The sequence below is a fragment of the Amblyraja radiata genome, chromosome X, assembly GCF_010909765.2.
Source record: "Amblyraja radiata isolate CabotCenter1 chromosome X, sAmbRad1.1.pri, whole genome shotgun sequence".
NCBI classification, from domain to species: Eukaryota; Metazoa; Chordata; class Chondrichthyes; order Rajiformes; family Rajidae; genus Amblyraja; species Amblyraja radiata.
The window spans coordinates 12,600,751-12,613,280 of record NC_045999.1 but is presented as its reverse complement, the minus strand read 5'-3'; the positions used below and the strand labels follow the sequence as shown (position 1 = coordinate 12,613,280).

At 43.6% G+C, this 12,530-nt stretch overlaps 1 protein-coding gene across 4 annotated transcripts in view; it reads left to right on the top strand.

Annotated features, from left to right (window-relative positions):
• Positions 1-10,358, top strand: part of usp3 (ubiquitin specific peptidase 3) — an 87,206-nt gene extending 76,848 nt beyond the window's left edge. For all 4 annotated transcript variants that reach the window (XM_033014976.1, XM_033014975.1, XM_033014978.1 and 1 more), the window contains 2 exons: positions 2,265-2,332; positions 8,526-10,358. In XM_033014976.1, the coding sequence (XP_032870867.1) occupies positions 2,265-2,332; positions 8,526-8,694 (237 nt within the window). In that variant the 3' untranslated portion in view covers positions 8,695-10,358. The remainder of the gene's footprint in view (positions 1-2,264; positions 2,333-8,525) is intronic.
• Positions 10,359-12,530: the final 2,172 nt, after the last annotated feature.

Here is a 12,530-nt window from a genome sequence, read left to right as displayed (position 1 = left end):
ATGCGTGGAAAGTTGAAATCTACCATTCTTTATAATTACAGTAACTCGCTGAATCTAATGGAAGAGTTTTTAAAGTACAGCAACCTTAGTTTTGAGGTGTTTTGTTGTCTTTAATTGAATTCATGTTCTTGCCCCCATTAAAGCATAATGCCCCTGTCCCACTTGGGAAACCTGAATGGAAACCACTGGAGACTTTGTGCCCCACCCAAGGTTTCCGTGCGTTTCCCGGAGGTTGCGGGTGGTTGCCAGAGGTTGCAAGTAGTGGAAGCAGGCAGGGAGACTGACCAAAAACCTCCGGGAACCGCACGGAAACCTTGGGTGGGGCGCAAAGTCTCCAGTGGTTTCCGTTCAGGTTTCCTAAGTGGGACAGGGGCATTAATCATACTACTTGCTTCATATTTGTTCATCAGCCTAGAATGTGTAATTTCTTGTATCGTAAATGAGAAGAAAAGTTTAACGTGTACCAATCAATTTTCGTTGGTTTATCAAAAGTACGTCTTTGTGCTTACGAGGAGACTGAAGGCTGCCTTGTGACGTTGCCAGGCTGCCACACGTTCCACTTGCCAAGTTACCCGGCAACTGCCTGCACTGATCATCATGGATCACTCTCTCCGTTGCTTTGTTTGCACAATTCAAATGATGCTTGAATAATAAGTGGCAGACATAAATGCTGACGAAACTCGGTGTGTGTGGCAGTATCTATGGAGTGAAGGAAAAAAGTGATGTTTTGGGTCGAGACCCTTAAGATGCTGCCTCTCCCACTGAATTTCTCCAGCATTTTTGTCTACCTTCGATTTTCCGGTTCCTTCTTAACCAAAAACTTGAATAATAAGTTGTAGGTACTGTGGAAATTTGTTACGTAATTAAGTGTTTATGGATTTTAATCTTGTACTAATTTCAACATTGGTCCAAAGCTCTTCGAATCTATTTAACCGTTAACTTCGATATCGCTGCATTGCATCTGTTGAATTTTCATAATGACAGGAGCCCATCGACAGATTTATGAATGTATCAATAAATGCTGTGTGGTGAGCACAACAAACTAATTGGTTAGTTTCCAGTCTGGAGAAAACTAATGGATCTGATTATGGATGGGATGGGAAACTGGTACTTGGTGTGAACCTTTAAACCCCCGCCCCCAACTCCACAGCATATGGTGCAGTACTGTAAGGTTCCACCTTGCAATGAATCGCTAGATGCTTTAATCCTTGTAATGCTGTTTGCCTGGGTTTAGAAACCGTGGGCTAATTAAAGTGCAGCACCCGAGCTGCTGTACCTCTTCTCCAGTTATACCATGTGGTCCTGTGTCTGACCAAGACTTTTCAATGTAGTGCGGCAGCAATTTTTGCGATTTGAATATCCTTGCTGTATGAAAAATTGCAAGATGATGTTTATGATGGAGGCAAATATGTTGGTAACTGACAGCACAGATAGGGCGGTGCAGCGGGTAGAGCTGCTGTTTTGCAGTGCCAGAGACCCGAGTTCAATCCTGACCTCGGGTGCTGTCTGTGTCGAGTTTGCATGTTCGCCTTGTGACCACGTGGGTTTCCTCTGGGTCTTCCGGTTTCCTCCCGCGTCCCAAAGACGTGCAGGTTTGTACGTTAATCAGTCTCTGCAAAAATTGTCCCTAGCCTGTAGGGAATGCATGTGAAAGTGGGATAACATAGAACTAGTGTGAACGGGTGATCGATGGTCAGCGTGGGTTGAAGAGTCTGTTTCTATGCTGTATCACTAAAACTAAGACAAACTACAAACGGAATAATATTGGCCAGGACATTTATGGAACTACTTAATCCTTTAAGCAATATCTCAACAATGCAGCAAACTTACTGAAGTCCCAATCTATCTTGCTGAGTTCTGTTGTGAAGCTTGAATAATGTCATTGATCTGTAACTGAGTATTTCATTGCTTCCACTGATGACTTCTCTTGATAACAAGTTCCTTGGTAAGAAACAGCAACCAACCTGGTGGTTGGTTTAAAAACTGCTGGGTGGATGCTTTGGCAAGACATGCTGCTGGGGGGGGGGGGGGGGGGGGGGGGGGGGAACATAGTGGATGGGTGACATTTTTGGCTCCGTATCCTTCTTCAGACTGAATTGAGTATGAAGAAAGGTCCTGACCTGCAATGTCATCTGTCAATTCCCTCCACCAATACTGCCTGCCGCTGAGTTTTTCCAGCATCTGCTATTTCTTATGTCTCCATTTAAAGTGTGAGTTTGATGTGTTTATTGAACATCTGATCCTTTTTCCCCCCCTTTTTGCAGCCTGAGAACAGTGGTCCTGAGTGCTGTCTGTACGACCTGGCAGCAGTGGTGGTGCATCATGGTTCAGGGTGAGCACTTGCTTTTGATTCTCTGCCACAAAGCAGTTGCATTATAGACCAGTGTAACTAACTGACACGCTATGTTTTGGGGGGCAGTGCTGTGAATGATTGGGGGACTAAATAATATGACTACAGTACCGAGGTCTCAACTGGGTTCTAAACTTGTTACCAGATTTTTAGGTACACAAAAAAGCTGGAGAAACTCAGCGGGTGCAGCAGCACCCATGGAGCGAAGGAAATAGGCAACGTTTCGGGCCGAAGCTCTGAAGGAAATAGGCAACGTTTCGGGCCGAAACCCGGAAGGGTTTCGTCCCGAAACGTTGCCTATTTCCTTCGCTCCATAGATGCTGCTGCACCCGCTGAGTTTCTCCAGCTTTTTTGTGTACCTTCGATTTTCCAGCATCTGCAGTTCCTTCTTAAATACCAGATTTTTAATTTGGTTTACATAGTGAGCACTAACCAAATGAAAGCATATTTGCACCGATTCATAAATATACTGTCAGGCTCCGCTTGATGAAACTAATAACTAGAATGGCCTCTGGTATCTATGAGAGGCAGAGATACAGTAGACAGTCAGGAGCTTTTTCCAGGCGTGGAAATGTCAAAGATTAAAGCACATTTTATGGTGAAAGGGGTAAAGTTTAAAAGAAGTGTGCGGGACAAGTTCAAAAAGGTGGGTGCTTAAAACGTGTTTGCCTGGGTTGTTTGTGGAATCGATACAATAATGACATTTAAAAGGCCTAGATAGACACATGGATATGCAGGGAATGGAGGGATATGGATGACATTCAGGTAGAGGAGATTAGTTCAACAGCATCATGTTTAGCATGGACACTGTGGCCAATGGGCCTGTTCCAGTGCTGTACTATTCTCTGTTCTATGAATCCCTCTGATCATATGCATCGGAACTGGGCTAACATCAGCAGTGTTAAAATTACACTTTCTAACTTGTCCTGATCCTGCACATAAAAGGACACAAAGTGCTTGAGCAACTCGGCGGGTTAGGCAGCATCCCTGGAGAACATGGATGCTGCCTGACCCGCTACATTACTCCAGCACTTTGTGTCCTCCTTCATTAAACCAGCACCTGCAAGTTCTTTGTTTCTACATTCTGATCCTCCACGTGATTGTTAGTCATTTCAAACAGCTTATTCAAAAACCTTTCAAATAAAATGCCGTTTATGATTATTGTAAAATTAGAAATACTCAAAATTGCTATGTATTTTGTATTCGGACCAGATGTTTTTATATATAAAAACTAGATTGTGTTTATGGATGTATGCCAGCATAAACAAGTACGTACATGACAAAATGAGTGACCTTAGTCATTTCCTCTTGTGATGTGACGTGCAATAGGTTGTTTTATTTTGCTTTCATTAAAAATCCTACACTGACTAGTAGTCTTGTACTAGCTGGCAATCCTGCAAGCCACTGGCTCTGGGATTGAGGTAGCAATGTTCATTTTGCACCTCCGCATTAACAGGTCTGTCAGAAATGGATTTATAAGAGTGAAACCAAATTCCCTGTTGTTGCTGCAAAACTGATGACCACTTGGCTTCCTCTATCTGCCCCAGGACTAATGTGTTGACATGCTGGCCAGTTCACAGCAGGTGTTAGAGTTATGGAGGAGCATGGTGACCCGCTCTTTACATCAGGAGGTAAACTGCAAATGATTCATGAAGGTGGTGAGACCAAAAAGAATGGGGAAATTCAGACCCTTAAAACTGCTCAAAGCTGGGTAATGAATTAGTCACTTACTGCTTACCTTGAGTAATCTGAGATCATCTTGAAAACCCAATGGACAGCATCTTTAGACCCTGATTTGTGACGAGACTAAATTGGTTGCTTTCAGTTGAAATTGCCACTCCGTTGAGTGATGTTTAATTTAAAGAATCGTTTGTTGCTACCACTAGTTAAGATTGAGAAATTAATGCTTGGAATCGGACAATCAAAGGACAAGGTTCTTTGATTGGCTCTTGGTTGTACTGGAGTGCAATAAATCAGCAAATAACTTTAAAAGAGCGTTATCGTTAAAGAAAATTAGAAATTAATGTTGGAAGTTGGAGAAAGATGCTGCTCGTTGGATATAATGTATTATGATATCTGACAAGTTTAAAGACAATCTGGAAAGAGATCTTCCAATGTTTCCCGACCGTATCCTCTGTGGAGTATAGATTAGCAAAACAAATGCAGTGTTGTGTTTTATTTCTAGATCAGTGGGAGTACAAGGTAGGTTTTATGCTGCTTAAGCTGTAGACCTTTGATCAGTGGCTTCTTGGCTACTGTGTGTGGTTCTGGTCACCGAGACCAGAGAAATGTTCAAACCTCGGGCATGGCCAATGCAGATGAATCAAGAACCTTATACCCGACAAATGAGGAAAGATTGGGCAACGTTCAACTGTTTAGATTTGAAATAATGTGACTGAGGACTAGAGATGCATGTTATGTCCATGGGAATGGTTACGGTAGCCCATGACACAGAGGTATGGTAGGATAGACTTGAGGCAAGTTGAGAACCAATGTGCTTGACTATAATGATAGCCCTTGGATAGAGCCCCTGACTGGTAATAATTTGGAGTCATTTATAGAACATATGGAGCAGGGCCAGATACAACCTGTCATCACACATCAGGCAGTTAATATGTTTAATGAAGTTGTTTCCATGAGCTACAAACAATGCAGGTTCCCACAAATAATAATGCATAGTGTAAAGACCTACTGTATTTCCCGGCCAAGAAGACGCACCTGCGTCGAAGACTCACCCCCAGTTTTGAGTTGCTAAATTTTGAGAAAAAGGGGCTGTCGGGACAGGATCAAGTGTTTGGGTCAATGGGGACCGGGGAGCCTCCATGTTCACCTGTCCCACAATGCACTGTGCGGTTCAGGTGTGAGGGACGGGGACCCTGGCTCTGGGAGATCACGTAACGGGGAGAGAGAGAGCCCGGGCCGGAGCAGCCAGCCTTCCGCCCAGTAGCTACCCAGTGACCACCACCTCCACTGACCGGTTGTGCCTGTGCCGAAGGACACCGTGGCTGACTGGCGAGCGGGCCAGCAGAAGGTGCTGCGGTGGCGGCCGGTACAGCTGTCTGGTCCCGGCGGCTGCTCACAGACACCCGAGCTACTGAGTGAGTTGCTGGCATGATCCCCGGCCCCCTCCTTCTCAACGCTCCTGCCAAGTTTGCTACTTTGTGCAGCCAGGCCTTGCTGACCAGGACCAGACTCTCCACACGCTGTGGAAAGGAACTCTTTCCCCCCCCCCCCCCCCCCCCCCCCTTCCAGCGGCGCTGTCCTTTTACAACTGCTTTCCACGTCACACAGTTCGGGTCGAAGGCGTGGCAGGTTCCGTGGAGCAGTCGCTACGAGAGTGTCATTGCTTGGCCAACTCAACTCCAGAGGATGGCTACTGCCCCGGCGAAAAGCTGCTCCGTCTTCCTGCCTTGGGAACCGTACCCGAGTCCTGGTAGAATGTCGTCATCAGCCTAGCCACCCAGCCAGAGAATGTCAATCAGCTGCCAGCAATGGGGGATAGACTTGGCTATCTCTCAGTACAGCAACATTGTTACTGAGGGCGAGCCAAATCTATCTTTCTTAGCTGACAACCTAACCTTCGATCTCCAAGACGCAGGTAAATTTTCGGGACCTATATTAGGGTAAAAAAATAGCGTCTCCATTGCCGAGAAATACGGTACCTACAGGATGGTGTTAAATATTTTCCACTTAATAGAAATGCAATTTAGCTTAAACTTGCAGACTAAATTAAGCAAATTCCACCACTTACCTGCTTGTGGTGCAGTTCCTTAGCTTATTGATTGTGCACTGACATGGTGGAAATGATCCAGATATAATGATCTAAACAAAGTGCAGAAAATACCAAATAATAAGTGTATTGATGCTGGAAATTATTTTGGGGAATAGAAAATGTGTGTCCTTGGACAATGGATGAGGGCATGTACCAGGATGCTGGTATTAGGCCACAGGTCTATATCCCAAATAAAGTGTGGACAGCTAGGGTTTTCCTCTAAGGAATGGAGAGTGCAAGGTGAGTTTTATGGGGATGTATTTATCTTCTGGAAGCCAGCGGCATGTGCTCGGGGACTGTATTGAGTGTTCGAGTTCACCCTCCTGAGACTGGGAGTCGTCAGTCTCTATTCAGCAGCTCCCCCCTCTATTCCTCAGTCTCTATTCCCCAGGCTCCAGAAGAGTGGTTGGATTTGACATGTGACTGGAGGAATTGCAGGGCATTTTGTGTCAGGGTTGCTGTGAAATGAAGTATGCAACTGAAGTCAAAGTGGCAAACAATTGACATTGTGTTGTGCAGCACTGGAGTCACTCCTTCGGCCCACCATATGCCCTTTTTGCCCATCCATTTGCCCTCACTACGACCATATTCTTTGCCTTAGAAACGTGGAAAAATAGGTGCAGGAGCAGGCCATTCGGCCCTTCGAGCCAGCAGCGACATTCAATATGATCATGGCTGATCATCTAAAATCAGTACCCCGTTCCTGCTTTGTCTCCCATCATTCCTTTAGCCCTAAGAGCTAAATGTAACTCTCTTTTGTCTGTGAGAGTATCTGTCTAAATGCTTCTTAAATGCAGTGATTATATCTTCCACCTCTGGCACTGCATTCCAGATGTCAACTACTTTGTGCATAAAGAAAACAACCCCTTGGATCCCTTTGAAGCTCCTTCCTCTCACCGTATACTATTGCCCTCTACACTATAATCCTACACTGGGGAAAAGAGATTCTGGCTGTCTAGCAGTCATTGCTTATGATCCTCAAATAGGGCTCCTTTGCTCCAAGGATAATAGGCCCACTCTCCTCAAAACTAAAGTCCTCTCATCCTTTGTTCTATTTCCATTGTTCTATCTTCTGCGGGTTGTGAACATTCCCGTGTCATCCTTGACTTAGATAGGCTCCTCATTAGGAAGTAGATTTTAAAATTCTCCCCTTTCCAGCCTTGCCATCCTTGGATCTATAATTGATTTCAGCGTAGTACTCCAGTTAAGGCCTGGCTAACATCTCCGATTTCACTTCTTCCACCATTGACTGTGTCTGCTACTACCCAAGACTCTCAGCACTAATTCCATCTCTAACCCTCCTATCCTCAATAGAATATTAAGGAAACCTATTTCGATGAAGATTTTGACCATCTGCCAGCGGGTCTCCTTGTGTGGCCCAGTTAATTTTGCCTGCTCTATAAAAATTCCGTTGGATGCTTCAGTATATTAAAAATACCATCTTGTTTAAAATCGTACATCTGCAAGTGCCAGAAGTCTGAAATAAAGGCAGAAGTTGGTGTAGACACTTGACAGGTTGGGCAGCACTGTGGGGAAGAGGAACAGAACTCACCTTTCAGGTTGAAAACCCTTTATCGGAGCTTGGAACAGGAGTAAAGGCTAGATTTAAGGTGCGGAGCGGGTGGGCCATTGGGGAAGCACACTAGCTGCAACCTTTACTCACATTCCCAGTTCTGATGAAGGGCTTGTATCCTGATACGTCAACTTTCTCATTCCCCATGCACAACCTGCTGAATGTGTCCAGCACTTTGTTGTTGTGCTGTGTTATTTAGTGTTACATGGGCTATAGTGAAAGAGCATTCAAACTACATTTACTCTGGATTATAATTGGTTCATAGCCAACCCATTTATTTCAAAGGTAGACAAAATTGCTGGAGAAACTCAGCGGGTGCGGCAGCATCTATGGAGCGAAGGAAATAGGCAACGTTTCGGGACGAAACGTTGCCTATTTCCTTCGCTCCATAGATGCTGCCGCACCCGCTGAGTTTCTCCAGCAATTTTGTCTACCTTCGATTTTCCAGCATCTGCAGTTCTTTCCAGCCCCGACCACTGGTGAACTTTGGGGAACATTAGAGGAAGAGGACTGACTTTGGTGCCTTCCCTCACAGTGGGAAAATGTGATTCTGCTGTGGGGATGTTTTATGTTGAACTCTTATTATGTGTTCTTTATTTTTGATTGTATGGTAATCACATTTCACTGTGCCATCTGGTACATGTGACAAATAAATGTATCTTGCATCTAGTATCTAGTATCTTAACCATTTATTTCAAGTAGTACATTGTAAACCTTGTATTAATTTTGTACAAAAACCTTAAATGGTATCATTTTACTGTGAGTAAATTGGACTAGCCATCAATGTATTGTAAGTGGAGCTATAATGACATTTTCCTTTCCCCTCTCAGAGTTGGCTCCGGTCATTACACTGCGTATGCAACCCACGAAGGCCGCTGGTTCCACTTCAATGACAGTACTGTTACATTGACTGAAGAAGAAACTGTAGTGAAGGCCAAGGCCTACATCTTGTTCTATGTGGAACGCCAGACCAAATCGGGACCGGGCACCAAACTTTAATGCAACCTAACATTTTTTTTATATGCCAGCGTTTCCCTGCAAATACTGAATTGAAATGCGCACAAACAGTTCTACATTTCCACAAGTACTTGATAGTTCAAGACTTCTTTTCATCTTGCACTTTTAAATCGCTGATGAGAATTGTGTTCATTGCACCTGGTCCAGTTTTAGCCTGTCACAGAATATTTTGAAATCTGTAGTGGTTGCTGTTAATCAAGAACTTGGTAGCTCTGACATTGAAATTTGATATTTTAAAATGGCCTCTTTAGTGTAAACTGTAGGGTAGCATTGGTTGCCTTCAAGGTGCATTTACAGCTGGGTTCAAGCAAACCTCTCGCAAAACATCATGATTCGCGACTTCCAGATTTAATCAGCATTCAGCTCGAGTTTCAGCAGTCAAAATCTCTGGGAGAATGATTTGAGTAACTACACAAGACTAATAAGCAACTGTGTGGGTCGGTTACTTGAGGGTTCTTTTTTAGCAGGCTGCTATTATTTTCTTTGCTCCTTCAAACAAGTACTGTGTAGACATGGGCTTGAGTATTATCAGATACGTAAAGTGTAAATACACCTTGACTTTGCAGTGCTATACCTTGTGCACTTGTATCTGCCCAAGAATTTTTTTTTAATTGAAAATCGATCACTGTCTAATTTTTGTTGCCATTTTTCATGCAACCATTGTAAACACTGGTAACCCAGAGCAAAGGCAAACTGCTCCACACTTGCTTATGTTGCACAATTCAATTTATGTTTTTACATTTTAGTTTGGGTATTCATCTTTGATTTTTTTTTAAAGGCGTCATTTTCCTGATGCATCGCTAGACACTATTGAATCTCTCAGAAAAACAAACGAGTTTTGTTTAAAAAAAAAAAATGATGGAGCAAAAAATAAACGGAACTGAAAACAAAATTGGACTCTGGTTTATCCCAATACTTTGCTGGGCAGAGTAGGGTTTCTGTTCAGCTGTCCGTATCACTCGGTGGCGATGGATTGCTAAGGTTTAATTAGAAACAGGCTGGGAAGAAAGGCTTGTAATCTGCAGTTTTTACACGATGAAGAGAAGTGAAAAAAGATGCCAGGCTACAACAGAGGAGACTGGCCGCATGGCGCATCCTAAACACGCTTGTGTTCACAACTTGAAACCGTGGGCGACAGCTACACACACGCAAAATGGGTATATTTTCATGCCAGAATGAAGCCTTTTTTGTCAAAGGAACGTTATCATTAATCCTGTTATGGTGGCCTAAGTAGTGTTTTGGAACTGAATGTTTAAATTGTTTAATGAGATGAAGTGGTGTATTTGCATGTGGATGTTGTGTAACAGGGCGGCAACAGTGGAAGCAGCAGCCAACAGAAACTTTCAACACCGGTCTTTTAAATGTGAAAACACGCACTAAACTTGAATCTGACTTTTAAAACTGTACAAACTTATTTAAATGTTAATGTTTTTGGTTGCAAAATATGAACTGACATCGTAATAACATGAGATTTATTCAGTTTCAACCCCACAACAAACCTGATTGTATATGTACTACTATGGCTGCTTATAATGGTATGTATATTAGTAAATGTTCATGTATTGTTTCACTGATAGTAAAGTGCAATGTTAATGATGCAAAACTTTGCATTTTGTCTTCAATTATAAACCTTTTCATAAACTCAGCATTGCAGCCCTTGTATGTGTAAAATTGATTAAGGTATAATATTTGTTTAATAATTAGCTGTGATTCTGGGAAATAATTCTAATCATTGGTTCTTGTGTCGCTTGGAAATTCTTTACAAAGATGAATCCATTTTTTAAAAACCATCTCACAAAATGTTTCATTGCCCTATATCCCCCAGAAATGTAAGTCCATCTGTGTACATCTGCCCCCTTAAAAAAAAAAAAAAAATGTGACTACAATCAAAATTGGTTCTTCTGTTGGACTTCAGACATCCAATGGGCACCGAAAACTCTTGAACCATTTTGATTCACACACTTCCTAAGGTGAGATACACTGCTGGAGATTAACTAGAGGGTTCTGGGGTTGAGGTAAAAATGAAAAAATTGGTACTGTTCTCCTTGGATCAGAGCAAACTGATAAAGGTATGCAATAAGAGGATCAACAGGCAATCTGCTCCCAATAACGAGATCAAGACCAAGGAGCAGAGTTAAGTCAATTGACTAAAGATGCAGGATTGATGTGAGTAAAACCAATATAGGAGGTGGTGATGGAGTGGAATGCACTGTCTGCATGTCTGGGCGATATTGATTCATGTGGCTTTCAAAGAGGAATTGATTATATATTTGAAGATGATAAATCTGCTCGGGCTCTGGTTCAAGTATTGAGTGGCTACTCCACCAAGGACCATTACAACAGATACACGGTTATAGGCGGTGTACTTCCTGCATCATGTTCCTGGAGAAGGGAATAGAGGTCACCTTGACCAAGCAATGGTGAAGTCAAAGAAAAAACAGTCCAATGGTGCTCTCGAGAAGATGGCTGTGGTGCTGGAGGTCATTTGTCTCAGTCCCACGGTGGCGCAGCAGGAGAGTTGCTGCCTTAAGGGCCCGGCCCACTTTCACGACCTAATTCATGACCTTTTTTTCTCGTGGACATTTTTCATCATGTTGAAAAAACGCCCCGACCTACTTGCTACGACCTACCTACGACCTTGTGACGACCATGCTGCGAGTATGAGTCAAGGGCAAACTCGGCAGAGGTCGTGAATTAGGTTGTGAAAGTGGGACAGGCCCTTTACAGCTCCAGACTCCGGGTTCGATCCTGACTATGGATGCTGCTTGTATGGATTTTGTACGTTTTCCCTGTGACCGTGTGGGTTTCCTCCGGGTTTTCCAGAGATGCTGCCTGAGTTACTCAGTTACTCCAGAATTTTGCGGATCTTGTTAACACCGGTTCTGCAGCTCCACAGTGCTTCCTCTCACACAGGCTGCCCACCCTGACTCTCCACTCCCTGACACACTGCCCATAAAGCCTCTCATCTCAGGGCTGGCTCTGTGGACTGCCTTGCGACCCTCTTCATAAACATTGATAATGCACGTTCTACTGTCAGATGCTGTGTCTGTACAATGCTGCCTCTCCTATCGCTGGCTCTGTGAGCAGGCAACACCTCTTGTTGTCACACACACACACACACACACACACACACACACACACACACACACACACACACACACACACACACACACAGCCCGTGTACATAGATAGGCCTGTGTTCCTGTAGATTTTGACCCATGAGATCCTCCTGTTTTAGTTTACTAGTGCCACGTGTAATGAGGTATAGTGAAAATCTTTTGTTTGCATGCTGCCCAGTCAATGAAAAGCCTATACATGATTACAAGCGAGTTGTTTACTGCACAGATAAAGGATAATGGGCAAGATAAAGATAGTTCAAAGGTCTTCAAGGAGGCTTCTGGGACCGCACTCTAGCTGATGAGAATGGTTCAGTTTAGAGGCAGTGCGGAAATGTGCTAATGGTTGCACTGACCGTTTGTGAGTTCATCTGATATTCTTGTCATCAGGAGTTAACTTCCAGTTGCAAATGAGTTTCGGTTTGGGTCAGGAATGCCTATTTCAAACAGTCTGGTATAAAAGAATGCTCTGGGTGTGTGATGAGCCGTATAAATCAAAGATTTCAAACGTGTTGTTAACATTCTGAGTAGTTAATGTTCATCGCAGGAACTAATATCACACGTCCAGTTTATCAGGAGACGATGGTGAAGTCCGAGAGGTGCAGGCTTCTAAATTTAAACAACAGTTGCCATCTTGACAAGAGGCTGCATTCCTAACCCATATAAGTCCACGTTGCTGTTCGAGCAGCTTGCATGGGGCAG